General features: G+C 36.5%; 2 protein-coding genes and 6 non-coding genes across 25 annotated transcripts; 7 read left to right on the forward strand and 1 right to left on the reverse strand.

Moving 5' to 3' along the window:
* Positions 1-81: 81 nt before the first annotated feature.
* Positions 82-17,290, reverse strand: CUNH11orf54 (chromosome unknown C11orf54 homolog). Of its 12 annotated transcripts, XM_036324691.1 has the most exons (11): positions 17,090-17,224; positions 15,949-16,028; positions 15,522-15,565; positions 12,969-13,119; positions 10,749-10,847; positions 7,560-7,633; positions 7,307-7,408; positions 5,908-6,084; positions 4,243-4,392; positions 2,266-2,382; positions 82-1,372 (listed from the first exon to the last, which is right to left on the reverse strand). In XM_036324691.1, the coding sequence occupies exons 4-11, from the start codon at positions 13,021-13,023 to the stop codon at positions 1,199-1,201; spliced, it is 948 nt and encodes a 315-aa protein (XP_036180584.1). In that variant the 5' UTR covers positions 13,024-13,119; positions 15,522-15,565; positions 15,949-16,028; positions 17,090-17,224; the 3' UTR covers positions 82-1,198. The 12 variants fall into 12 exon arrangements, with proteins under 12 accessions (XP_036180584.1, XP_036180587.1, XP_036180589.1 ...); XM_036324694.1 differs by lacking the exons at positions 15,949-16,028; positions 17,090-17,224 and adding an exon at positions 17,231-17,248; XM_036324696.1 differs by lacking the exon at positions 15,949-16,028 and having other exon boundaries at positions 12,969-13,114.
* Positions 17,291-17,451: 161 nt separating this feature from the next.
* On the forward strand, positions 17,452-26,947 carry TAF1D (TATA-box binding protein associated factor, RNA polymerase I subunit D). 7 transcript variants are annotated; one of them, XR_004970340.1, is made up of 12 exons: positions 17,452-17,628; positions 19,313-19,439; positions 19,719-20,103; positions 21,526-21,701; positions 21,977-22,037; positions 22,394-22,563; positions 23,580-23,623; positions 24,522-24,573; positions 24,765-24,796; positions 25,850-25,902; positions 26,267-26,313; positions 26,876-26,947. XR_004970340.1 is itself a non-coding variant. In XM_036324710.1 (7 exons), exons 2-6 carry the CDS (start codon positions 19,381-19,383, stop codon positions 22,529-22,531), a joined length of 819 nt encoding a protein of 272 aa, XP_036180603.1. In that variant the 5' UTR covers positions 17,452-17,628; positions 19,313-19,380; the 3' UTR covers positions 22,532-22,563; positions 23,580-24,515. The 7 variants fall into 7 exon arrangements, 2 of the variants coding, with proteins under 2 accessions (XP_036180603.1, XP_036180602.1); XR_004970341.1 differs by lacking the exon at positions 24,522-24,573; XR_004970344.1 differs by lacking the exons at positions 24,522-24,573; positions 25,850-25,902.
* LOC118665596 lies at positions 23,317-23,441 on the forward strand. The gene has a single exon (XR_004970695.1). It is a non-coding gene; the product is annotated as a small nucleolar RNA SNORA40 (small nucleolar RNA).
* Positions 24,345-24,475, forward strand: LOC118665576. Its single transcript, XR_004970682.1, has one exon. It is a non-coding gene; the product is annotated as a small nucleolar RNA SNORA18 (small nucleolar RNA).
* LOC118665609 lies at positions 24,621-24,692 on the forward strand. Its single transcript, XR_004970705.1, has one exon. It is a non-coding gene; the product is annotated as a small nucleolar RNA SNORD5 (small nucleolar RNA).
* On the forward strand, positions 25,638-25,775 carry LOC118665562. The gene has a single exon (XR_004970669.1). It is a non-coding gene; the product is annotated as a small nucleolar RNA SNORA8 (small nucleolar RNA).
* LOC118665569 lies at positions 26,038-26,177 on the forward strand. Its single transcript, XR_004970675.1, has one exon. It is a non-coding gene; the product is annotated as a small nucleolar RNA SNORA1 (small nucleolar RNA).
* On the forward strand, positions 26,505-26,577 carry LOC118665561. The gene has a single exon (XR_004970668.1). It is a non-coding gene; the product is annotated as a small nucleolar RNA Z40 (small nucleolar RNA).
* Position 26,948: the final 1 nt, after the last annotated feature.

The raw sequence follows: 26,948 nt of genomic DNA on the forward strand, positions 1-26,948 counted from the left end.
TGATGAGAGAAACATTGATCGGCTGCCTCCTGCACATCCCCCACTGGGGATAGAGCCCACAACTTGGGCCTGTGCCCTGACAGGGAAAGGAAGGGTGATCTCCTGGTTCATAGGTTAGACGCTCAACCACTGAACCATGCTGGCTGGGCTTTAATCATTTTTTGCTACAAAATAGTACTTATTTAAAAAGAATATTTAGTAATTTATACTCAAAGGACATGTTACAAGTAACATCCTGAAAAGACAATCAAAAATATTTTTTGAAGATTTACTATGTGCTTAATATTGAAGAGCTCCTAAATATGCACATTGTTTGCATTAGTAAGATGAGATAGTTAATTTCTGGCTAATGATTACTGAAGAACACTGAGGAAAATTTTGACCATTATAATCAGTAAGAGTATAATTTTATATATCTTGAAGCACAGTGGCCATGTTTAGCAATAGCCTCACATAAGTTAAAATATATACTCTCTTCAATTGTATTTTGATGCTGTTTGTTTTTCCTTCTCTTTTTGCAAGTAACCAACAAGACACAAACTCCTTCCAGTTGGCAGTCCAAACAGAGGCGGAATCATGGCTAACTATCTAGTTGCTAATGTTTGTGAAAGGGAAATTGCAAACTCTGAGTATGGTTGAACTTCACCAAAAGGGGTGAAGCTCCTCCTTCTGACCACCGTATTCCATGAGAAAAGTGTTTAAATTATTAAACACTCTGACTTCTAAAATGGATTTTTAAAATTCAATGCAAAGATTCAATAACTATCAAAATTTCCAACACTGATTTTTCTAATATCCTATTAGGAGTTTTGAGACTAGGTTGAAAATTTGAATAATTTAAACAAATATAAGTGATTACTATTTGTAATTTACATAACTTACAATTGTAAGTTATGTAAAAATAACCAATCACATGACTCCAGGTCATGTTTATATTTAAGGTATAAATATAAGACTGATTTTTAGAAAAAAAAGAATGAAGAACATCTCCATTATGTATCTTTGTTCCCAATAAAATTTTTCAGATAGACCTATGAAACAACACAGCATAATGTCACCGTATCTTTCATTTCAAAGGCCAAAAATACGGAGTTTAAGTAGTGAGATAATTTCTGTTGGATTTTATATTTACATCAATTCCTGAGTTAATCAATTAATTAACTTAATCATTTCTTTTTCTAAATGAGTAGCAGTTGACTTAATCCCGCCCAAATGAATGAGTCTCTTTTGGTTGATCAATGCGATAGAGAAACTCTGCAGGTAAGAAGTAGCCAAGATACTCCACTATATCTGGGGTAGTGTCATGATGGTAGTGTCCACCTTCTCCATGATGACTAAAACAGTGAGTGTGCTCCAATCGCAAATCAAACCCCTAGAACAACAGACAAACTATCTGTTAATATTCAAATTATTTTGAACAGAATTTACTTAAGGGGGAGGGAGACCTTTTAAATTTATACTATGGTAGTTTTTATTTTATTGTTTAAGTAGGTGATACATTCATATGATTCAAAAGGATATATTCAGTAAAATACATCTTTCCATTTCTTGCCCTCACCACTCACTTCCTTTCTTTGCAGGCAACTAATGTAAGCAGTTTCTTCCATATCCTTCCAGAAAGATTTATTTATTTTTTTCACTCAAATAGTAGTACTCTGTACATATTGTTTTTCTTCATTTAACAATATAACTTGAGATCTTTGTATATCAAATCATAAAAGAGTTTCCTTATATTCTATTGTATGTATATGCCACTTTCCAACTGATATTTAGATTATTTCCAGTTATTCTATTCTTATAGCAATTCTGTCATGAATAACCTTGTAATGAATAATTTTATACGCTTATGCAAATATTTAAGGATAAATTTCTAGGCATGTAATCATTGGATCAAAAGATATCACTAGCCAGTATTTTGGTAGATATTTACTTTGAACTGATCTATAGTATAATATTTTTTCTAGTGTATATTATTAGAATATAATGAACAGTATAATAAACAGCAAATACAATGAGTCATGTTGTAATTCTACTATTTAATAACATGACTTTGGGTATTATTTAAAATGACTGTGCCTTTATTTTCTCAAAGGTAAATCTGCTCTGCCTAATTCAAGATTGCTAGCCACCTGCTTCCTTATCTTTCAAGATAATTCCTAGTTTTTAAATAATAACACAAAAAATGTCAAATTAAAAAAAAAACATCCTAAAACTTGAGCATCTCATTGTGGTATACTACAATATAAAAGACAGACACGGACTTACTGGGTCTTTGGAGACAAAAACTGGCAGACAAATCAAAGGAGCCTTCATCTCATAAAAATGCAACCAGTTATTCACGTCTTCATCAGAGTTCAATGGGCAGGGAGAAAATTCTCTAGGCTACAATAAAAGATTAAACAGGTAAACATACTGAATATTTTTGAGAATTAAAATTTTATATTAAGTTAAAAAGTTTAAGAGTTCTTATACATTGTGTTGACTATTTTTGGCATCTAAAGTTATATACCTTAATTTTTAAAAGGATCATCAATCAGTGTGTACACACTAAAATGTATGAATGAATAAATGAAGGAATGAGTCTATTAATGTATTTTTACTTTTTGTAGCCTCAGTTTTCCTGTGAGTATATTCTCATCCTAATCTTATGTGTCATCCTATAGTACACAATATTTTTTATTAACTATATTTACCATTATGTACATTAGTTTCTAGAACTTGTTCATCTTTTTTTTAAAATTTGTTTTTAGAGAGAGAGGGAGAGGGAAAGAGAGAGAGAAACATTGATTGGCTGTCTCCCACACACTCCCTGAATGGGAATCGAACTGGTGACCTCTTGGTATATGACCAGAGGCTCAATCAACTGAGGCACACTGGCGGGGTGAACTCGTTCATCTTATAACTGAAGTCTGTACCCTCTGACCAACTTCTCTCCATTTCCCCTGCCATCACTCCCAAACCCCTGACAATCACCATATAGATTCTACATATAGGTGATATCATGCAAGTTTATCTCTCTCTGTCTGGCTTATTTCACTTAGTATAATGTCCTGTAAATTCATCCATATTATCATAAATGACAGGATTTCCTTCTTTTTTAAGTCATATATATATATATATATATATATATATATATATACACTGTGTATATATATATATTGTTTTCATAACTTGGCTATTGTGACTAATGCTGCAGTGGACATAGGAGTATATATATATATATATATATCCCTTCAAGATACTGATTTCCTTTCCTTTGAATATATATATATATACATATATTTTTTGGTACAGCTATTTCCCACAATAGTTGTACCAATCATATAATCATTTGGTATTTACAAATAGATTTATCTATAATTCTGTTGTAAATAATTTGGAAAAGTAGTTAGTTTCACAAATGTGTTTCTTTGCAGGGGTCAGCTGGCATGCCACTTAAAAATAACAGGATATGCCGAAACCGGTTTGGCTCAGTGGATAGAGCGTCGGCCTGCAGACTGAAAGGTCCCGGGTTCGATTCCGGTCAAGGTCATGTGCCTGGGTTGCGGGCACATCCCCAGGGGGTGTGCAGGAGGCAGCTGATCGATGTTTCTTTCTCATCAATGTTTCTAACTCTCTATCTCTCTTCCTTCCTCTCTGTGGGAAATCAATAAAATATTTAAAAAAATAAAAAAAAATAAAAATAACAGGATAAAAAAAACCATTAAAACAATACATTTTCTAATGGCTTTACTGATAAAATCACTTCATTGACTCATTCACCTATCAAAAATTATATTAAAAGTCCCAAATGCCCTGGGTCTGTCTTCAAATAGTATTCCATACTTAATGTCTTATAAACTTATTATATTTAGCCACAGATTGTAATTTTCATGAGATCTTTTCCCCAAACTACAACCATTCTAATAGTAAAGTCTATGTATTAAGTATGGGATTCTGGCAAAGTAATAATCAGCGTCTCAGGCTTATACTCACATCTATCTTGATCTGAAAAATAAAGACATTGAAAAGAAAGTTCTAATACATTAACGTGACTCTAGCTAGACGTCATTGTACAATATGATTTACAGTATTGTTTGTCATTTAAATTTTGAAGTAATACAATCTAGTAAAATTATTTATTTAGGATGTCTTTAAAGGTAAAATTTTCAATGTGCATTAAAAAAATCCTTAAGATCTTAAGCACATGCACACACATACATATCCACAGATGCATGCATTCACACCCCCACAGGCCCTTACCATAACGTGAGTCTTCACTTTTCCTTTCTGAATTACGAAAGTACCTCCCATTCCTACAGGCTTATCTCCATAATGTTTTTCAAGAGTCTGTCTCATGCAAGTCACAAAATTAAGTTTTCCATTTCTTCTTTTGGCTTTTACCTCAATGACCTAGAGAGGACATAAATATGCATACCATTGTTCTAAAGTGCAAAATTTTATGTACATATCTACCAAAGACAAACATTATACAATCCAATGCCATTAAGCAAATATTCACATTTTTGCTTAGAGCACCCACATATCAATACAGATATACGTGTGTGTGTGTGTGATAGAACATTTACTCTAATAATAATGTTTAGTCATGCTTTCTTGGGCTGAGAGTTATGGCTAAATCCTTCACTGAACTCTAGAGATTCTTATCATTACATGTCCAGGTGGTCAAGAGTTGAGAATTCCCTGGCTGAAAGGGTATTGCTTCCTATGTGTTATTCCTAACCTCAGTATGAAATGAGACTTTCACTCTGCCTACAGTACTTTCTGAATCTTCCATGACTGGATTATTTAATTGCAGGGGAGGGGAAAATGATTACATTTTTGTCACTTCCTTTAAAATCCTGGACTTAGGTTATCTTCATTTAATTAGGTATTTTTACTTCACTACCTCATTTCTCAAAGTAGCTGAAGCAGCTATCCATACTTCTTATAAAATCTAAGCGTTCTCGAAGCTAAAACTGAAATCATCTTTTTGTGTTCTAACATGAAGTAAATCTGAAGTGAGGCATTAATTTTCCTTACCTCCGTCTTGCTATAATATTTTGCTACCATCATTTCTATCTAATTCAATCAATGTTTGATCAGTCAGGAATGAACAAATTGTATAGATTCTAATTATAGGTAGACATTATCAGCTACATGGTTCATATATTTGACTAACTCACTCCCCATATGGATATCCTGATACCTTATAGTTCCTACAAAGAAGAGTATTGCTTACTAAATATTCTTAACCTCAGTTTTAAATGAGAGTTTCACTCTACCTGTACTACTCTCTGAATCTTTCATAACTGGGTTATTAAGAGAGCTGCTTTTTATTTATTTATTTATTTTATTTATTTTTTTAAAATATATTTTATTGATTTTTCACAGAGAGGAAGGGAGAGGGAGAGAGAGTTAGAAACATCGATGAGAGAGAAACATCGATCAGCTGCCTCCTGCACATCTCCCACTGGGGATGTGCCCGCAACCCAGGTACATGCCCTTGACCGGAACCGAACCTGGGACCTTTCAGTCCGCAGGCCGACGCTCTATCCACTGAGCCAAACCGGTTTCAGCTGCTTTTTAAAAATATATATATATTTATTGATTTCAGAGAAGAAGGGAGAGGGAGAAAGAGACAGAAACATCAATGATGAAAGAGAGTAATCAATCGGCTGCTTCCTGCATGCCCCACAATGGGGATTGAGCCCGAAACGTGGGCATATGCCCTGACCGGGAATCCAACAGTGGTCTCCTGGTTCATAGGCCAACGCTCAACCACTGAGCTACAATCAGCCGGGCTAAAGAACTTTGACTTAGGCACTTTGGATATTTATTAGAAAACCATATTTGTGGTGGCAATAAAAGTTCAAATTTTTAACTGAGAACTTCTGAAGAACACTGTGTTTTTATGGACAAAATCACCTTTCCAGGTTGGCCTTCACTGGCAAAAAGGTTAGCCAGTAATGCACACCCATAATCATGGTATTTCTCACTGTATTTCTCTAGTAGGCACCCTCCATCTTCAGGATTAATGCAGGCAAAGTAACTTCCATTCACAGGAGGTTTGTGTTCACTTTCTGTTTGAATAACTGGCATAAACTGAAAAGTAAATAAAGTAAAATTAGTCAATCTTCCTATCTCTTTGCAAACAGGATATCTTGAATAATATGACAGAATTTTATCTTATATTTTAAGACATTTTATTTCAATACTAAGAAAACATGAAATATGAACTTTTAATTTTAGATTCAAAACAAAATGTTAAAGATTTACAAATATCAAAAAGCTGAAAAAAACATTTTATAAAATGTTTACAGTATTTCTTACAGTGTTCCTATTACATTGTAACGTTTGCTTTATTTAAAATGTCTAGCCCTACAGCGCCTGGCTAGCTCAGTCGGTAGAGCATGAGACTCTTAAAATGTCTAGCCCTGACCGGTTTGGCTCAGTGGATAGAGCGTCGGCCTGTGGACTCAAGGGTCTCAGGTTTGATTCCGGTCAAGGGCATGTACCTTGGTTGTGGGCACATCCCCAGTAGGGAGTGTGCAGGAGGCAGCTGATTGATGTTTCTCTCTCATGAATGTTTCTAACTCTCTACCCCACTCCCTTCCTTTCTGTAAAAAAAATCAATAAAATATATATTAAAGAAAAAATTTTAAAAAAAAGTCTAATTAGTTTTTTTTTCCTTGAACAGTAGGCAAATTATATTGATTCTCCAAAAGAACTTGATTATTGACTAATGGTCATATCTGTAAAGGTTGTGAGAGAATGGGCACATTGAAGATGTCATTCACTCTTCTGTTTATGAGATGTGAAGAAACAGTGCTATTTTTATGTTGGAAATATATTGACATTCACAGTACTAGATATTACCTTTTGTAAATAATCATACTACTGGGGTAGGTTTCTACAATTTGGTCAGAAAATGGGTGTTGACTAGATCATTAAATATTCCACTCATCTTCTGATCGAAAGCTGCTCTTGTACCAAAAGCAAAGATTTATGGAGAAGCTGAAATCCTCTGATGTATAAGGATTAAAATCTTTCACAATCCAGATCCACAGTAGGACCTTGGACTCACCTAAGAATGAGTGTATACCCTAAGAAAATCTAAATTAGGGGTTAGCACCCCATTATAGTTGCATCAATTGGAGCATGTGCTATAATACAAAACTGTATCAAACAGTGGCAAATCTGTAGAGAGACATGATGATATTAACTACTTGCAATTCATCCAGGAAGTTAAGATTTCTGATAGAGAAGGAAAGGCAAAAGACAAACCAAATGTCTAATCAATAAAATAAAATAATTATATGCTGACCTCAGAATTGAATCCAAGAGTCTGAAATGGACCTGCCCCCGCTCCAAGAATAAAAGCTCCAGGAAGCTTGATTTCTTTTGCAATCTTATTTAGATCATAAACCTATAAGAGGAAAACAGTATTATTTAAATAATAATTTATACAAATTCCCAGGTTTACTTTTACGACTGAGTCCATCAACAATTTTTAATAAGAGGATTCAACCCAAATTCTATAATCTTCATGTGAATGTGAAGAGTAAAAGTACACTTACTTTTTTTTTATTTACAAGAGGCATTAAGTAAGGCACACCTCCTACTTCTGCAATTCTAGTTTTCCCACAGATTCCTAAAAAAAAAATCTTACATTTAGGTAAATATCTAATGCAATTACTATAAAATGCCAGAAAACACTAGTTTAATTTATTAGGAGTAGATAACTTTCCCATTCTCATAGTTTTACAAATAGTAGGTGTTGGAAGGTGTAAATAGCTAGGACCCATGTTCTATTTTAACACCTGTGGCTCTAATACTGTCATAACGAAGCATGCCTTGATATAGTTGGTAGCATAAAGATACTATGAAGTTTATTATAGGGAAAGGGCTAGAATTGGGGCCAAAACTTGCATTGGATGAGGTTTCTATAATTTAATTTCTTGTCTATAGTTACCTACGTATTCTTTTAAGAATTTGTGGGGTTTTTTGGTGGTTGGGGAGAGGTTTAGCTAAAATTGTATTTATCTTAAAATATTTTACTGTGGTAAATATTTCTTTTAGAAATCCATATACGAACTCCTCTTATCAAAGTTGTTTTTTCCTAAGGTTGTTTATAAAAATGACAAGTAATTAGTGGTAAACTTCAAATGCTAGGAACTTTCTACTTTCATTTTTTTAATCCTCACCCAAGGATATATTCATTGATTTTTAGAGATAGAGAGAGAGAAAGGAACATGGATTGGTTGCTTCCTATACACACCCCAACTGGTAACTGAACCTGCAACCTAGGTATGTGCCCTGACCTGGAATCAAACCTGCAGCCTTCTGGTGTATGGGACAACACTTCAACCAACTAAGCCACCTGGGCAGGGCTCCACTTACATTTTTAATTAACATCACAGTACAGCTAGATATAATTTGGGAGAAGACTTAATTACCTTTTGTCTGAGAAAAAGTAGTTTTATCAGTTTCATACTAACAGCATTACACAGTAGATATAATTGCTCTGTTTCTTCAGCTATGCATATGGCAGATGTACACAATTCTTTTAGGTTACATTTATAATTAGCTATTTTGTACATGTTTTCCATGGGATCAGCAGAAATTACTCATGGATAAGACTCTTTATCATAAGTGACAGTAATGCTGAAGTTTAGAGAAACCACCAATAGAGTACTATTTTAGTAGTTCAGAGAAAAGACAAGTAATGGCTAAAAATGGTGACTTGTAGAGATGAAAAGGAAATTAAGAAAAAGAACAAAGAAAGAATAGGCAAATATGATGAGTTAAATTTTAGACATGTAGACCTCAAGTTGTCCTTAGCATATATAGGTGGAGATGTCCTATATAAGACAGCTGGAATTACTGATCCACAGCTAACAAAAAAAGAGATCTAGGCAACATGTACGGATTTCAAAGTTGTAACCAAATAGTCATTAAAACCACGGGGGTAAATGGACAATCCAAGAGAGATTGTACAGAATAAGAAGAGGCTGAGAAAAGAATTCTGGAAAACATCCAAATTTAAGAGCCTGCTAGAAAGAGAAGAAATCGGGAGAAATGAGGAAGAAAAGAAAAACACAGAGGTATGAAAGGCCCCAAGAAAGACGAGGCAAAAGAACAAAGGAGAGGGGAGAACCAAGGGGAGAGAGAGTGTCAGGTAACAACGGGCAAAAAGGATGAAGTATGTAGAGATCAAATAATTCTAGTAAACATAGCAAGGTCACCGGGGACACGAGCAAGATCAGTTCATGTAGAAAGTGCCTAACTATGTTTGTGAAAGGTCGTATATACATATCTGACTTCCTTAGTATTGTAATTTAAAGACTCACAAATTATTGACCAGAAACCTCTTGTTCAAAGTATAACCCTTTGGATGACAGAATTAAGATTAAACATTTTTTTCTTTGTACCCTCTGTGATTTCTGATTTTTATTTTATTTATTTGATTTTTTTAAATTGGGGAGAATGTATTACTCTAAAAATTGGAAGAAACATAGCTATAAAAAAGCATTGCACTAAATGCTTTCAAGGTGTGAAGATAAATTGCCATCTGGCACACAAAACTTCTAGAATTTACAGGTCTACCTAAAATCAAAGACTGTTTAAACTGGAAAGACACCCCGCCCCCCCCCTCCGTCCCCCCCCCCGCCCCCCGTCCCCAAAAGAACATTTAAATCCCCCATGAACCCCAGGTACATTAATTAACTTTCCCAGGGTAATGAAATCTGAATGTGGCAGAGAAAGAGCCAGAGTTCAGGACTTTCATGTAAAACTATTTTTTAACAAAGATGTCAGTTGCATACTAAAAGAGTGAATAAATATTAGTCTTTATCTTCAAATTTTTCATCACAGTAGGGTATAGCAGGAGAAAGTTGTATTTTAGAAGCAGACCTAGATTTGAATCCTGCTTCAGTTTTCACACCTATAAACGAGGGCTAGTACTTATCTTGCAGTGTTATTGTAAAAATTAAGACATCAGATATAGGTATCTATCATACTCTGCCAAATTATATTTACTCCACCAATATTAATTTCCCTTTAATAATAATTAAATTAATAGTTAAGTAATTATTATTCTCATTTTATCTTTTAATATATATTTTTTATTAATTTCAGAGAGGAAGGGACAGGGAGAGAGAGATTGAAACATCAATGACGAGAGAGAATCATTGATTGGCTGCCTCCTGCCCGCCCCCAGTTGGAGACCCAGCCCGCAACCCGAGCATGTGCCCTTCGCTGGAACTGAACCCGGGCAGGCTGACGCTCTACCCACTGAGCCAAACCGGCTAGGGCTATTATTTTCACTTTAAACATGAGCTGGAGATCACTTGGCAAACTAGGTGAAGGATGTAAGTATTTAAGAGCTGATTCAAATACAAGGTTTTAAAGTTCTCTTCACATCTTGAATAAATAAATAAATATTTAAGTAAGTGTCCATAACAGTCACTTGACCACTTAAAAACAAAATTCTCATGTAATAGCAAGGATTCTAGCCTACTAAATATTTATTATCTACCCTATGAAAGTTACTAAAGTACATAAAACAGACCATCTTTCCACAAAAGTACAAAATGATATTTGATCAACACACAAAAAAAACAGTGAGCATAGAAATTAAGCACAATTTAGTCTAAAAGTTGAAACAATATCCTTATTTGTAGATACTTTAAAATAATATTTAAAAATCATTCTGTTTTCAGAAAAAGATTAGGACTGAAAAAAAATTAATAGGAAAAATTGCTTACCTTTTACAGGAAAGGTAAATGGCTCCTTAGTCAAATCAGGGCAATCAACTACAGAGACCTGCACATCAGCAAAGTTATCCTTTAGCCCCTTCTGCAGAACTAATAAAGACAAGGAAAGCGATTCCTTAGCATTAGGTAAAAATTTGTCACCACGTATCAAATCTTCCCTCAACTTTTTGTGTGTGTCACACTTCTAATCTAAACTTGTATAATTAAAAAAGTGGGGGAAGGGATCTTATTAATGAATACAATTCGACATTAGACACATAGTCAATCACAAGGTATCATGTAGACTAAGACACATAAATACCAGTATAAATCATAGTGATTATAAACCACTGAGAAGAAACACGGCACTCAGGTGAGGACTACCTTTCTTCTGGGGAGAGGATTCCAAAGACATATTGAAATGTAAATATTTAAACTGGTAGAAAGTAAGCAATTACATGCAACAACTTCCTTGAAGCTTACAGGTTGAGAAAGACAAGACACAAAAGAGTATATATTATATGATGTATTTAAAAAACGGATCCCCAATCTAAAGTGACAGAAGTCAGGACGGTAGTTACCTCTTGCGTACAGATATTGACTGGGAAAGCACATGAAGGAGCTTTCTGCAATGCTGGAAATACTTTATATCTTGATCTTGATGGTAGTGACATGGGCATAAATATGTTAAAATTCATCAAGCTGTACACTTAAGATTAGCGTACTTTACTATAGATATATTATGATTCAATAAAAAGTAAGAAAGTGCCCTGGCCGGTGTGGCTCTGTTGGAGCACCATCCCATACACCAAAAGGTGGGTGGGTTTCATTGCCGGTCAGGGCACATACCCAGATTGTGGGTTCAATCCCTGGTTGGGGTGTGTATGGGAGCAACCGATTGATATCTCTCTCTCTCTCTCTCTCTCTCTCTCTCTCTCTCTCTCTCTCTCTCTCTCATTAATAAAAAACATACCCTTGGGCGAAGATTTTAAAAAAAAAGTAAAAAAGCAAACAGATGTCTCAATGTTATAAATCTAAGAGCAATATACTTTTAAGGATGAAAAGTTCTTATAAAAATTTCTCTGAAAGTAGTGTCAACCATTAGTTTAAGTCTTGTAGAATTAGTGTCTCTAAAAACAAGAAGTCATCCTAAATCTAGCCTCAGCTGTCCTGTCATATCAGACTGATAGAAAAGAAACACTAGCAAAGAGTACTAGCAAAACAAATGGTTTATGAGCTGCCATTCAGTTTTGGAAAAAAATAGGAAGATATAAGAGAGTCACAACCAAGTAAAATATGAGTCCACTTCTTGACTTCAACCTTATCAGAGGGAAAGAGGAACTACCAGGACAGATACACTGTAAGAAATAAGGTTAGGTTTTAGAGTTAGCATCAGAATACAGCCTAAAGGCTGTCAAACAAATGTTAGCATTCTGACAGGCTCTCCGGTTTCACATTATTCTGTCTTCGCCCGGCCAGCATGGCTCAGTGGTTGAGCATCGACCCAGGAACCAAGAGGTGGTGGGTTCAATTCCTGGTCAGGGCACATACCTGGGTTGCAAGCTCAATCCCCAGGAGGGGTGCGTGCAGGAGGCAGCCTATTGATGATGTTTCTCTCTTATCGATGTTTCTATCTCTCTATCCCTCTCCCTTCATCTCTCTCTAAAAATCAATAAAAACACATTTAAAAAATTATTCTGTCTTCATTTTATATTCCTATTTTTTCTCTTTATTTTCTATCTTGCTTCCTAATTTATCTTGTGAAGCTGTCTTAAATTCTTGTTTGATCAAGGTGAAATACTTAAAAATACATGGAGACAGAAGCATATAAGCAAGTTCCTTGGTAGTCTGTCATATGGGGTTGGGAATAGTATATTGGGAGCCTGCTTAATACACCACAGTAGGTTATATGTTTAAAGAATACTGTAACTGATAAAAAGTTAATAAAGCAAAATTGTGCAATTCTTTGAGCACCACACACCCTTAAACCTTAAAGGTAGATGATTATATTTATTTTCATTCAAGAAAATAAATTATCAAGAATCTTCAAATAGTGAGTTTAATTTTTTTCCGAGGGCCAGAATTTTGAACTCTCAATACAAATAGTATAGAACAGGTATTGAAAAGGAAAACGAGTTCTGTATTGAAAGTACTATTGCATAAATCATATCTTAGAATACTTTCATTTTTCCCCTTAAAATAAATATAAAAACTTTTAAGTATTGTACTTACCTCCAACAAGTTCCTCTAGACTTGGCGTATGAAAAGAATACTCAGCACAGGCCATTTTCTTACTTCTTCACGTGTGAGGATGCACAAATAAAACTACTGCAGGCTAATACTCATAGGAGTTCACAGTGCACCACTACAAATAGCTGCTGCTCTGGAAATGAACATTCAGAGTTCAGTTACACTAAGAGGGCAAAAGGGCATTAGTTTTCTGTGCTCACAGAAAGGCAGCCACGCCCAGCCGGTGTGGCTCAGCGGTTGAGCATCAACCTATAAGAATCAAGTCACCCGTTTGATTCCTGGTCAAGGCACAGGCCCAGGTTGTGGGCTGGGCTCAACCCCCAGCTCTCCCTTCCTCTCTGAAATCAATTAAAAAATATATATATAAAATCAATAAAAATAAAGAAAAGCAATCACAACTTCTAGTATTCAATATTCCCAGTGACAAAATGTCCAAGTAATCTCTTTTAATACAGATACTTTATATAATTGACATTTAAAATAGACAAGAAATGGCAAACCAAGAGGGCACATACTTCATTTTCTTTAGTCATAGACCTGGATTGAACATGGGGTTTTCTAATGGTTGGGATAAGGACTATAGGTCCTGAAACAAAAAGTAGTTATTAAGCTTTATGAAGTAATGAAATGGTTGTAGATAACAGTATAGAATGCTCAAGTACTTCTATATAATAGATCATTTGTGTTTTCTAGTCTATATTTGACATTAGGCTAAAAATTAAGTTTCTTAGATTATCATTTTTAAAAAAGAAAATTTAAATTACTAGAGAAATAACTCCTGTTAATGATTAGCTTTTGAAATTCAAATTTTCATTTACAAATTAACATACTTTCTTAGTAAACAGCTTCAATATTTAATTATTCTGATAATCTAACCAATTATAATTTGATATTTTAAAAATATGTGCTAGGGCCCTAGCCGCTTGGCTCAGTGGGTAGAGCGTCAGCCTGCGGACTGAAGGGTCCCAGGTTCGATTCCGGCCAAGGGCACATGCCTGGGTTGCGGGCTCCATCCCCAGTAGGGGGTGTGCAGGAAGACAGCCGATCAATGATTCTCTCTCATCATTGATGTTTCTATCTCTCTCTCCTTCTTCCTTCCTATCTGAAATCAATAAAGAAATATATTTAAAAAAAATATGTGCTAGGTATATTTTATAATAAGTAGCCATAGATACACAGAAATTAGTATCTTACCTCAAATATTCAGGTGATAAAGTGTGCAAGCAGAGGGAGATAAATAAAATAAAGGCAAAAGAAACAAACGACAGTAATAAGGTGGACAGGAAATCCCACTCTAGGCCAGCTGCAACAAGGAACGAAGGCAAAAGTTGAGAGTGTCTCTAAGAGCACTGTTGGAACTCTCATTAAAACTGTTAATGGAAAACCTCATTAATCTGAATAGTCTCTGCTAGCTACATGGTTACTCAGTAAATGAAAGGTGGTCCTTCTGCAGCACTGGAAAAAATTCTTTCAAAAAAAGTTTCCTTTTAACTTTTCCAGAGTCCCAGGTTTCTTATAAACTGAATTTTTAGTTTTGATGATAATTCCAAACTACACATCTCCCACAAATATGCTATTGCATACACTTAGAACTTGACATTTATTTCAGTACTTTATCAAATACCAACTTTTATTATACTTTAATTAATATGCATATTCTTGTCTCCCAAATAAAAGATAAACTGTTGACAATGGGCCCCAAGTTCTATATAATTATAATTCAATGATCTCAAACATATTTTTAAAATAATATATTTTTATTGACTTCATAGAGGAAGGGAGAAAGAGAGAGAGATAGAAATATCAATGATGAGAGAGAATCACTGATTGGCTGCCTCCTGCACTCCCCACACTGGGGATCAAGCCTGCAACCCGGACACGTGCCCTTGGCCGGAATCGAACCCGGGACCCTTCAGTCCGCAGGTCAACACTCTATCCAGTGAGCCAAACCGGCTAGGGCCTCAAACATATTTTTAATTGAATAATCTATAATTGTTCAGGAATTAGACATTTTAATTTTTCCTTTAGAAATAATTTCAGATGGACAGAAATACATATAAATAATTCCTGTATACTCTTCACCTAGATTTTCCAAGTGTTAACATCATACTTTCTTTACCATACACCCAGCAAGTACTAATTAAGAACATGTCAAAATCTGCTCAATTAATATAATTTATTTATAATGAGGATAATAAAAGCATCCTAGATATTTCTACTTCTAGTACAAATAATAATGACTCCAGTTTAAATTCAAACATATCCTAATTTTACACCCTTTACTATCTTTAAAAAGCTCAGTTTTTTTTATTTACTTTTTCACCAAAATAGAAAGTCCAACCTTGGGGGCTGTAGCCTGAATAACTGGTCTAGAAATGTAGAACTTCAGTCAAGCCAACATCCCAGAAGGCAGCGTGGTAGTGTGTTGAAGTGGGAGTTGGAGGGGTGATGAGAGAAAGGGATAGAAAGGTTCTGATATAAACTCAGAGTGGCTCCAGGACAGCTGTGGGCCATATGGAGGCACACAGCTCTTACCTCTCATACTCCATTGCTGAGAGTCAGTGGCCCAGAAGTAGGGTCTAGAGATGGGAAAAGAAATAGGAACCAGCTGGATAAATGGAACTGCAGAAACAGTGAATGAGCTATGGTAACCAAGCTGATAACTATTTATTAACTGCATTTTATGTACCAGACACTATGTTAGGCACTTGACAGACATTCTCTCAAAACCCCTTACAACCATGTTGATGTCCTCATTTCATAAGAGGGAACTGGTTAGAGAATACAGTACTTACCCGACACCACAGCTATTATAAGTGGCAGAAACTGAATTCAAGCCAAATCTAACACACTGCAAAGCCAGAACGCATCACATATGCCAGTTAACCAGTGAAGGAATGACACATTTCAGCTCACAATAAGGAAGAATTTGTATTGAGTGATCTTACAGCATTGAGGATACCTGTGATGATCTGTTTGCTTTGTTTATTCCCCCTAGACCGGCATCTCTTTGAAGATAGGGCTGTTTCTCACGTCTGACTTCTATTACAGAACAAATTCAAATGAGTAAAGTTGAGGATCTAATTGGCTTTATTAAGAGATCCGTGAACCAGGCAGCATCCCATCCAAGTAAGCAGAAGGGCACTCCCAGAGATGGGCCATAAATGGAAGGTTTTTCTAGTCTGAAGGGTGTGGCAGACAAGTTATTAGCAAAAGAAAAGAAAGGATTATTTTTAGGCCAAGTTCTATTCTTTTGGGGTGAAAGGGCCGGAGGGTTGTTTATCAAGCAGATTACCACACTAGTTTTGATCTGGATATTCTAGAATCTATGGATTGGCTTCCAGTCAGTACAAAGGTTCCATATTTTGAGTGGCATTCAAAGCATGTCCTTTCACAGCTTACATTTTAGGACCTTTAATGATACTTTTCCCGATTTTTCAACAAGTGACCCTGCATTTTTCATTTTGTAATGAGCCTCACAAATTACATGCCCAGTGCTTCCTAATACGGCAGTGGAGGGGACATCCATACCTGTCCTGGAGCTCACAGTATTTCATAGACTGGACATGCCCACAGGCTCAGACTTTCTATGCCTAGAATTGTTCATTTTTTGGAGCAAAACTGAGGGAAGAGACCGGATTACCTTCTAGGTCTGCCCAAACCTGAGATGACCCTAACTCTAAGACTAGACAGGTTTACTGCTTATCATATGACACAAGAGGTCTGAACATGCACAAATCAGACCAGCTTATTCCGTTTTGTGACCGCTTTGGGGAAGAAGCCCCACCAAAACTAAGCTAGTTTTTAAATTGGTTTATGTTAATACTCGGGAACTAAGGGGGCGGGGAGGCTGAGAAAAGGAATTTATCTCCAGTGATATGTTAACCAACTCCTGGGAGGCTGACCCCACTCTAGAGTTAAACAGGTAACGAAAGTCCAAAGGTGGAGAGAACCGGGTGCCCTACGCAGTAACACGGGTGCCAGTACAAAGGTCCCATATTTTGAGTGACAGTCAAAGCAAGATCCACAGAAGAGATTTTTGAAGGCAAAAGGAGACCTAATTCGAGAACAAAGCACACTAGGCACCATGCACATCCACTCACCCACACCCGGGACGCCAGATGTGCAAACGCGAGACCACCGGAAACAAAGCCGGCTGTTCCCTCGCATTCACACCCGTTCTGCTCACTTGTCCGCACAATTTCTACCCGTCGTTTGCCTATGCTCTTGGCTATGGCGCTTACCTAACGGGTTAGTTACGGAAGCCTGCGTCTAAGCCCTGCCTCAGGCAACCCCGCCTCCTCTGGGTTGGAGTTCAGGCCCCGCCCACTTGCCATCGCTCCTCCCCCCCCCGTGGCCACCTGAGCGGCGCTCCCCGTACTCCCGCCTCTCGCGTTCTTTCCGCAGCCAAACTGTTATCGCGAGAGTTTGGCCGCACTCTTAACGAAGTCTCGCGGTTGGTTCCGTCTTTTCCTCCGCGCGCTTGCGGAGGTCGGCGGTTGTTTCGTGCTGTGCCGCTGAGAGTGGCGGTTCCTGGATGCGGGCTTCCCAGGCCTGGGCTGCGGGTGGCGCGTACGCAGCTGAGGCCCTGACGGAGCCGGCGTCGGTGGTGCCCGCCGTCTGCCGACCTAGACCTACACGGGTAAGAAGAGGACAGTGCCAGCCGGGCCTGCTGGGCGGGGGAGGGGGTGCACCTCTAGCTTTTGTCGCCCCACCCCCCACCCCCCGCGACGCTCGTGAGGTTCGAGCCGAAGAAGTCGGGCCTGAGGGCGGAGGCACACACCACGATTACAGCGGGTGTGATCCAGGTGCAGGAGTTGTAGGCGACATAGACAAGTGCAGGTGCTCTGGGCTAATAGCACCAGTAACGCTTAGGCCGTCTTCTGTGCCGGAGGGCAGGCGGCTCCTGAGAGGCACCAAGGTCTGGTAATGGCTGGAGAGGCTGTGGGCGCCGGCCGGGTGCAGGGCAGGCCACGTGGCCTCGCCCAGTTTGGAATAAGGGACACTCATGCTGTTTAGATAAGTTTCAGAAACTGATTTTTGAATTAACTACACTTCATTCTGAGAATGTCCTAATATTTAAAAAAAATTCAACCTCGGGTATAGCACCAGCGCCATTGGCCCCAATGTTGTTGAATTTAATTTTTGAGCATTTTTTGACAAAGTCTGATTTTGAATATAAACTACAACAAAACCATGAAACTACTACGTGAGTCCATTGGACATTTTGGAAAATCTAAGATACATGTGATCTTATTGATTGCCCATTATTTGAAATGTTTTCCTGTTAATTCTAAGAAAACTTTAATCTTTACTCATTGGTCATTGTCAAGTATGTTAAACACTGAAAAATGCAAACGTGGAATGATGATGACATCCTCTAAGAGCGAACCAGTATTCTCATCTTTATTTTTTTTTAAATTGTATTTTGATTTCAGAGAGACAGGGAGAGAGGGATGGAAACAACAATGATGAGAATCATTGATGGGCTGCCTCCTGCATGCCCCCTACTGGGGATCGAGCCCACAACCTAGGGGATGTGCCCTGACTGGGAATGGAACCGGGACCTCCTGGTTCATAGGTCAGTGCTCAAGCACTGAGTCACCCTGGCTGGGCTTTATTTTTAATTTTAAATTATTTTCCCAAACTATTGTAAAATTTTCCAGGAATTTTTTTGAAAAGGAAGATAAAGGACATCAATGTTAATAGTCCAATACCCTCATTGACGTTTGAGAGAGAATTCAGAACTTTTAATAACCATAGTAACAAAAAATTATGCCAAGAAAGGGGATTCATAGTGATTTTGTTGAATCGGTATGAATGGGCAAACGCCACAAATGAAAATCCCAGGCCAGGAGTTTAAAAATGGTGTGATGGACTGAGATAGTAAATTATTTTTCCTGGTATGCTGAGGCTTGCTTTGTGAAACATTTCTAGGAGTTCCCATCTGCTTTTGGAAAATGGCTTTGGGCCATTAATTGCACATCACTAAATGACTAATGACAAAATTGCATTTTTTCCTGTTATTGGAAAGATGTTTGATATTTTTTGGGGGGAATGACATTTTCTAGAATCTTGTTCCACTAGATAGCTTTAGAGGCACAACTGAAAGATACAACACATTAATAAAATTTCTAGATTTTAGGATTTTTGATTTGAAATGGATGGTTTCTACATGAAAATATGAATGGCCTTGTAAATGATTGTTCCTTAGTTTATATATAATGGCTTAATCTGTATCAAATTTGCATTGTTTGAATACTAGCTGTTTGTGCGGGCACTTGTTCGGGGAAACTAGACATATGTAGTGTATTTTATGTTGTCAGAAATTTGGTGAAAGCAAAGAACAAGTGAGAAGAACAATTTTGAGACAGATTGGAAGAAGATATCAGGAATGGATTCTCCAGACTACATAACAGTATCTGATTCAGCTATGGAAATTGAAAATCAAAAGTAAGTGCATTTTTTTATATCAGCAGCAACTGCTAGATTTTCACTAGAAAACACTAGATTTGATAATGTTTACTTGAATTACCGGGAAAGCAGAAATCCTTGTAGATAAGGAGTGGTGGTAAAGGTAATTTTCAAGGATTAGGAAAGAAGAGAAAAAGCTGGTTTACACAAACCTGAGCAGGTTTTCCTGCTTCTGTCCTTGAAGAAACGTACATTACTGGTAATAAGCATTCAATCATATAAATAGGATACATTAATTTTCCCCCTTTTTTTCCTTAGTGATAGCTCTTCCTCTGATAGCAGCTTATTTAAAACTCAATGTGTTCCTTCCTCACCTAAACGGAGGCAAAGAAATCCCATTAGGAAATGTGTTCATTCACTTGAAAGTGTTCAAGCAAGAGATTCATCCAGTGACTCATCTATAGAACCAAGACCATTGACTTTAAAAGCTATTTTTGAAAGATTCAAGAAAAAGAAACCAAAGAAACGTAAAAAGAGGAAATACAAGCCAACAGGAAGACCAATGGGAAGACCAAAAGGAAGGAAAAACAGTAGGTCACAAATAAGTAAGAAACAACTTAAAGTTAAAAGACCTCAGTTCCCATTTATAGAGTCAGAGAATGGAAGAAAACCAATACCTTGGAGGAAAATTTTAACCTTTGAGGTGAGTTGGTGTATGTGGGTACCCATAGCTAAAGTGCCTGAAATGGCGTGTTGGTCACCTAGAATTTAGATGGCTTCACTTGGCTACTAGGTGGAATTTTTACGGGTGTATTTAGTGAATATACCTGTATATGAAGTGCTCCAAGGCTGTTCATTTTCTTATTGATACTGAGCAGTTAATTTCTGATAGAATTGCCTGATAAATGCCCTGTAATTAGCAGTATACGCTCCTGTATTTGATTTAATGTTTGCATAGTTAATTTTAATTGCTTGATTTAAATTCTGATTTATTTGAGGGAATTAATACTGAACTTTTTTTAAAAAAATGTTGATTTCAGAGAGGAAAGGAGGAAAGAGAAACCTCAGTGATGTGAGGGAATCATTGATTGGTTACCCTCCTGCACACCTCCCACTGGAGCATGCAACTCAGGCATGTGCCCTGACCAGGAATTGAAACTGGGACCTCCTGGTTCTTAGGTCGAGGTCCATAGGTCGACGCTTAACCACTGAGCCATGCCAGCCTGGCAGTTAACCTATGTTTTAAGGTGATTATAATAAAGCCTCAAAAATTTGCTTATGTGCGCCCTGGACGGCTTAAGTGGTTAGAGCAGCGGTTCTCAACCTGTGGATTGCGACCCCTTTGGGGTTCAAACGACCCTTTCACGGGTCGCTTAAGACCATCGGAAAACATACATATTGTTTTGTAATTAATCACTATGCTTTAATTATGTTCAGTTTGTAACAATGAAAATGTCCTGCGTATCAGATATTTACATTACAATTCATAACAGTAGCAAAATTACAGTTAAGAAGTAACAACGAAAATAATTTTATGGTTGGGGGTCACCACAACATGAAGAACTGAACTAAAGGGTAGAGGCGTTAGGAAGGTTGAGAACCACTTGATTTAAATTCTGATTTATTTGAGGGAATTAATACTAAACTTTTTTAGTGGTTAGAGCATTGGCTGGTTGGCACACTGAAGGTTGCAGGTTTGATTCCTGGGCAAGGTCATGTACCTCAGTTGCAGGCTCAATCCTGGTGAGGGTTCATGCTGGAGGCTATCAATCGATGTGTTAATCACATTGATGTGTGTCCCCCCCCCCCCACTATTTAAAAGCAATAGAAAAATAACCCCAGGTGGGGTTAAAAGATTGTTTATCTGCATTTAAGTCTAGTAATTCCCAAACAACATATGATTTGTTCTTGGTTGTACCAACTTTGGTAAGTTTGATAATTTTCTAGGTAGCAGTGAGTTTTACAGTCAGTATTTGTTGTATTACATGAGTTGCATATGGCAGAGTAGTTAAATCAAGATCTCTGAGAGCTCTTGGTAAGGGGGTCCTTGCTGTTTTGGAACACACCTCTGTTGAGGGGTGGAGGAAAGTGTTACTTTGTAAGGCTGTGACTTTCTGATTTGTAGCAAGCAGTGGCAAGAGGATTTTTCAACTACCTTGAAAAACTGAAATATGAATACCACCTCAAGGAATCCTTAAATCAGATGAATGTTGGTGAAGATTTAGAAAAAGAAGACCTTGATAGTCGTAGATATAAATACTTGGATGATGATGGATCAATCTCTCCTATTGAAGAGTCAGCGTAAGTTTAATCATGTCAAATTGTTTTTTATTAATGCTCATTCATCCTTATGCTTTTAATTTGTTCATACTTTAATAATGATGGGAGCAAAGATTCAATAGGCCATTTGGGTTATTACAGTTGAGCTATGAGCTTGGCACATGAGAGCCAATTTTGGGTGTTATACATGACAGTGTAATTTTTCTCCTTGACTATAGCTATTTTGTGTGTAGTAACTATATAATATACTATTGGGTTATAGAGGATTTAGTCATCTGATATTTTGAATATTGCAGAGAAGAAGATGAGGTTCCTACAAATCTTGGACGTGATGATGAATGTGATATCAAATTGGTGGTAAGTGACATTTTTATCCTGTTTACTTTTGGGAGGGTGCCTCAGATGGTACAGGAAGAATTTTATCCAGTAGTTACTGTCTTACAGTCCCTGTTTAATTTTGGAAAGGCTATAATACATTTGGTGCAAGAAATGCAAGAATAAAAATGCTTTTTGGGGAGTTTAGTGTGACATGGACTTTTTAGTACTATTGTTAGGTTTGCTACTAGTCTATCAATTGAGAATAAAAGCAAAAGTTAATTGGATTTTTAACATCTTAGATGTCTTCAGGTTGAAATCATCTAGAACTCAGTTATGTGTAATTACTAAAGCAATAAAGTTTTAGTTACTGCTTAATATTGGTATCTTTTATGCAGGAGAATAATTATTTCATAATAAGTTCTGAATTACCAAAGAAGATGAATGTATATTTAGAGCAAGAATACACTGAAGACGTTGCTTTGCCTAAAAAGAGAGTATCAAAGTCCAAAAACATTGGACAGAAGACAGAATGACCTGAAAAGGAGATACGAACGTGAATGTCAAGGTAAAGAGACTAGAGAAAAAGAAACTACAGAAAGTAAAGATGATGTGAATATATATGCCAGTCCAGTGATAAACTGCCACGATGAAAATAAAAAGAACCTCTGAACAAATTTGTGAAAGAAACTTGCTAAAGAAGTAATTATTAAGAAAAATTGAAGTGAAATTGTGCATGTACAAAAAAATTGAGGCTTTCATAGCAGAAATAATCTATTGCACAATAATAAAGTCCTACTGCCTGGCCAGAGTGGCTCAGTTGGTTGTCATCCTGTGCACTGAAGGGTTGCTGGTTTGGTTCCTGGAAAGGGCACATGACTTGGGTTGTGGGCTTGATCCCCAGTTGGCGTGTTCAAGCGGCAGCCAAACGATGTTTCTGTCCTTTCTCTTCAGTATCTCCTCGGAGAGGATTAAATAAAAATAAAATTTTTAAAAGGGTCCCACTGTTTTTGCCTATAATTGTTTATATCAGCGTAAGAGCTTAAAGGTATTATTTGAGCACTGAATCAAAGTATAGAGATTGTAATCCTAAAATCAAAATCTTATCACTAATGAATGACAACAAGTCACCCTTCTTAGGATATCTGAAACCCTTATTATATTTTTATCCAGTTTTATTCAGACAAAAGTGACCTTTATTGTCAAATGTTCAGTGCTAAGAATTTAATAATTTCCCCTTCTTAACAGCCTGGAATACTATCATTGTCTTGTCGCCATAAATATTACTGATAATACTGCTAAATATACTGCATTTCACAATAGCACTTGTGTTTGTTTTTGTAATTTGTGGACAAAAACTACATACAGGTGCTAAAAATAAAGCCTCTTTTGCAACCCAGAACTCATTGCTCAGTATGAGTTTTGATACATATAAGAAGGAACATACCTAAAACACTGGTTCCAGGACTGTAGGATTAATAATTTAGAAAGCATAGAATATAAGGGAAATATCAACCGTACTGCTTTAGTATTTTTATTTTGCTGTTGATAACACTATAACAAAGTTGACTTTTTTTTTATTAGGGTTTTATCTTGAGAACACTATCTGGATTTATGTAACTCTTTAGGTGAGTTTTTGGATCGGATTTGTTTAAATGTAGCACATTGTCAGGTAATATAAATCTCCACAAGTTTCATTATTAAAAGACTTTGCCAATTTTTAACTTCTGATTAGGACACGATTTCAGAAAATGAATCTTGGGAATCACTGTTATATAGGGATACTGTGCCAGCTTCACTTTACTTGCAGGAAAGGGTCCCAAAACTGGCAGTTGGGCTATAGAGGTACATTTAATACTATATACTAGAAATGACTAGGACACGACTTCGTAAGTTTAATTGGCATAAAGTTTTCAAATGGTAAGAACATAAATATAGCCACATTAAAACTTTTCCTGTATTTTTATATTTGATAACAAGTAGCTAAGGGGAAGATTATTTTATATAGATCTTCATTTCTGAGGCAAAAATTCTGTTAACTTTGCTGTGTAATCTGGGAATTTCATAGGGGAAAGATGGCAGTACCAAAATTCACAAAAATCAATTTATACATGGATATTAGAGTAGCTACTTGCCATTTTGTATGTTTTTTTGGGCGGAGTCAGAATGTACTTTCTCTGCAGCATTGCTAGAATCTTTTGTGATTAATTTTATGGGATAATTTTATTACAAATTTGAAGATGTTTGACTATTTTTATAATTTTGAGTTTAAATGATTGGAGCAGATCAGTTCTCATTGTCTTCCTATGGAGACTTAGGTTTGCTTATGCCTTTTAAAATGTGTAAATGATTGAGGTCTATCCCGATGGGTCTTTTTCTGTAGACTTACATCGTTGGAAACGCCTCATAGAATAAATATGTTGTTTCCTTTATTCACAGAACTGTGTGTTAGATCTGTGGGAAGGAATTACAAGACAGCTGCTAAAACTGTGACAGAATTAATAATCTAATTTTTTTAAATCTTAGGTATTTTTGTATATCCTGAAGATCTGTACGATTCTAGGGAGTGATAGCTTAGGTAAGTTTTAATTGGCGACAGTGTGACAACTTTAGGGTACAACTGCAGTTCAGATGATGAATTTAACTGTTCAACTGCTGAATGATACAGACATGAACTAAAACATAATTCTGACAGCTGAATATAGCTCTGTATAAGTTTTAGTTTTTTAATCACATTCATCAATCTTTTATTTGGTGTTTTATCTGTAGGAGTGAAGATTTTAACTTACTCATGTGTAGAGGTAAGTGGAACATTTAACTTTTCATTTATTAAGGATTCAAAGTTGTGAAAAGCAATTTGTGAGTAGAGTAAGTCCTCCCTTAACACTATTGATAGGTTCTGAAACTATAAGTGAAGGGATGTAAAAGGAAGCCAGTGTGACCACAGGCTAAATGATGAGAAGTTGCTGTGGCATCTCAACTTGATAAGGACACCTTGAACAAAAGGATGTTAAGTTGAGGACTGCTGTACTGCATTCCACTACTGTTGTGACTAATAGATTAGGTATAAAGCAGAATTGTCAATATCTTGTTGAAAATATTTGCCATAATTGTATTTATATACAAAATTGGTGGTGGGGAGGGGTGGGAGTTGAAGAGACTGCATGTCTAGGGGTACCAAATGAAAATGTCCCCTTTTTGCACCCTTTTATTAAACGGACTGTTCCATATGGTTCATCCTAGAAATGCAGACTTGGATATGTTAAAATAGCAAAGGAATTCCACCTAATAACAGTTTGAACAATGGTAACCTTTATTTCTAGTGCAAAGAGAGAGGATAAAGATAATAGTGACTTAGGTTTATAGTTTATTGCATTAATATGGTTGCCTCATTGAAATGACAACTGGAAAGTCGCTGTTTTTAAAAAGATTTCCCCCCATTGACCCTCCCCCCACCAACCCAGGTCTTCACACTATTGTCTGTGTCCATGGGTTAGTGCATATAAGTTCTTGGGTTAATCTCCCTCCCCCCACCCCAATTCCTCCTGAGTTTTGTCAGCTGGTTAACATGCTTCTGGATTTTGTCCAATGATATTTAATCCTCAGATACTTAAAACAGAAGTGTTTATAGTTCAGTCATAATGCACTGCATGGTATCTGCATTCAGTAGTTTATTCCTGCTGGGTGTTCAAAGGACAGTGCAATATAAATTCAGTATCTGGCATCGTTGGTTTTCTTGGCTTTGTGCATGTTAAACCTGGTATTTTTATTGAGACATTATTCTTACAGTTCTTAGTGTTCAGTTAGACATAAGTAATCTTCAGTAGGAACTAATACTTGTCTCTTGTCCCTAGTGTCTGATATTAAAAAACCAGGCAGATCCATCTACTACTCAGACCCTAACCACGTAAGCCTTTCTATTTCTGTTGCTTCTAGTGGTTTCTTTCCTTTATTGATAGCAAGTGTCAGCAGGAACTACTTCTATACAGATGTCAAAGGCTTTTGCATAGTGTATACATAAGCTTGAGAGAAACTTTTATAAAGCCTCATTCTATATGAAAATGGGCACTGTTTTTTGTGTACGGTGTCCAGAAATTTGTTATTGTGGCTATATTGAGACACAGGTTATGCTTCCATCACAGTAATCTTATTACAGTGGTGACAATGAGACCTGTAACATTTTTTGCTAGGCTCAGTGAGCGGAATAATAAGTATACCTTACATCACCTGCTAAAATAATAACAATGTTTTTCTTAATACTCAATTTATAGGGTCCTAAAGTAAATTGCTTGAAGAAATTAGTTCCCAATGATTATAGGTAAGATTTTAATTTTTTCCTTCAAACTCCCTCCTAGTTTACAGGAGACTTAAGCTCCTTTATAAAATTTCAGTATTAATGTCCTTGCATTTATTCACTTATTACAGTAGCCCATCCTGGTGGCTTATTACTACCACAAAAAAATTGGACATTAAAAAGGCCGACCGCTATGCTTATAGTGTTCACCAGCATGATGTTATGATGATGGGCAAAATGTTCAACTGCTCTGAATGAGCTGAATGAAAAATAGCCATCTGAACATCCATCTACATAATAAATATGAAAGCTAAGATAAGCATTCCCTGAAACACAAACATTTCCAAATAGTGCATTTTCTATGAGAATTTTATGAATGGAAATGGATTAAGTCTTATTTTAACATTAGATTTGTTCCCAATATTTAATTTGATTGAAAAGATGCTTATTCCAATTATTTTCAGTTTCAAGCCTGGAACTTTCAATGTATGCTAGTTGGGAACTGGTTGTGAGGGTACTTTGGACCCTAATGAAATGTATTTTGAAAAATTTAGTCCAATATGAACGTTAAAATCTTTCTTCATAGGTGCAGAATTTTTGAAGTATGTCCATATTCAAGTGTAGATCAAAGAAGCTCAACTAAAAGGATTGTGGCAAGT

Source organism: Myotis myotis, unplaced genomic scaffold, assembly GCF_014108235.1.
Source record: "Myotis myotis isolate mMyoMyo1 unplaced genomic scaffold, mMyoMyo1.p scaffold_m19_p_10, whole genome shotgun sequence".
Taxonomy (NCBI): Eukaryota; Metazoa; Chordata; class Mammalia; order Chiroptera; family Vespertilionidae; genus Myotis; species Myotis myotis.

Coding starts and splice junctions, on each gene's coding strand:
- CUNH11orf54 (XM_036324695.1), bottom strand. CDS start 13,023: ATGGCCTGTGCTGAGTATTCTTTTCATACGCCAAGTCTAGAGGAACTT. Junction 7,634..10,748: donor ATTTACCTTTCCTGTAAAAG/GTAAGCAATTTT, acceptor TTTTTTTTTTAG/GAATCTGTGGGAAAACTAGA. Junction 2,383..4,242: donor AAGTGAAGACTCACGTTATG/GTAAGGGCCTGT, acceptor CTTTTATTGTAG/CCTAGAGAATTTTCTCCCTG.
- TAF1D (XM_036324710.1), top strand. CDS start 19,381: ATGGATTCTCCAGACTACATAACAGTATCTGATTCAGCTATGGAAATT. Junction 19,440..19,718: donor ATGGAAATTGAAAATCAAAA/GTAAGTGCATTT, acceptor TTTTTTCCTTAG/TGATAGCTCTTCCTCTGATA. Junction 21,702..21,976: donor TCTCCTATTGAAGAGTCAGC/GTAAGTTTAATC, acceptor TGAATATTGCAG/AGAAGAAGATGAGGTTCCTA.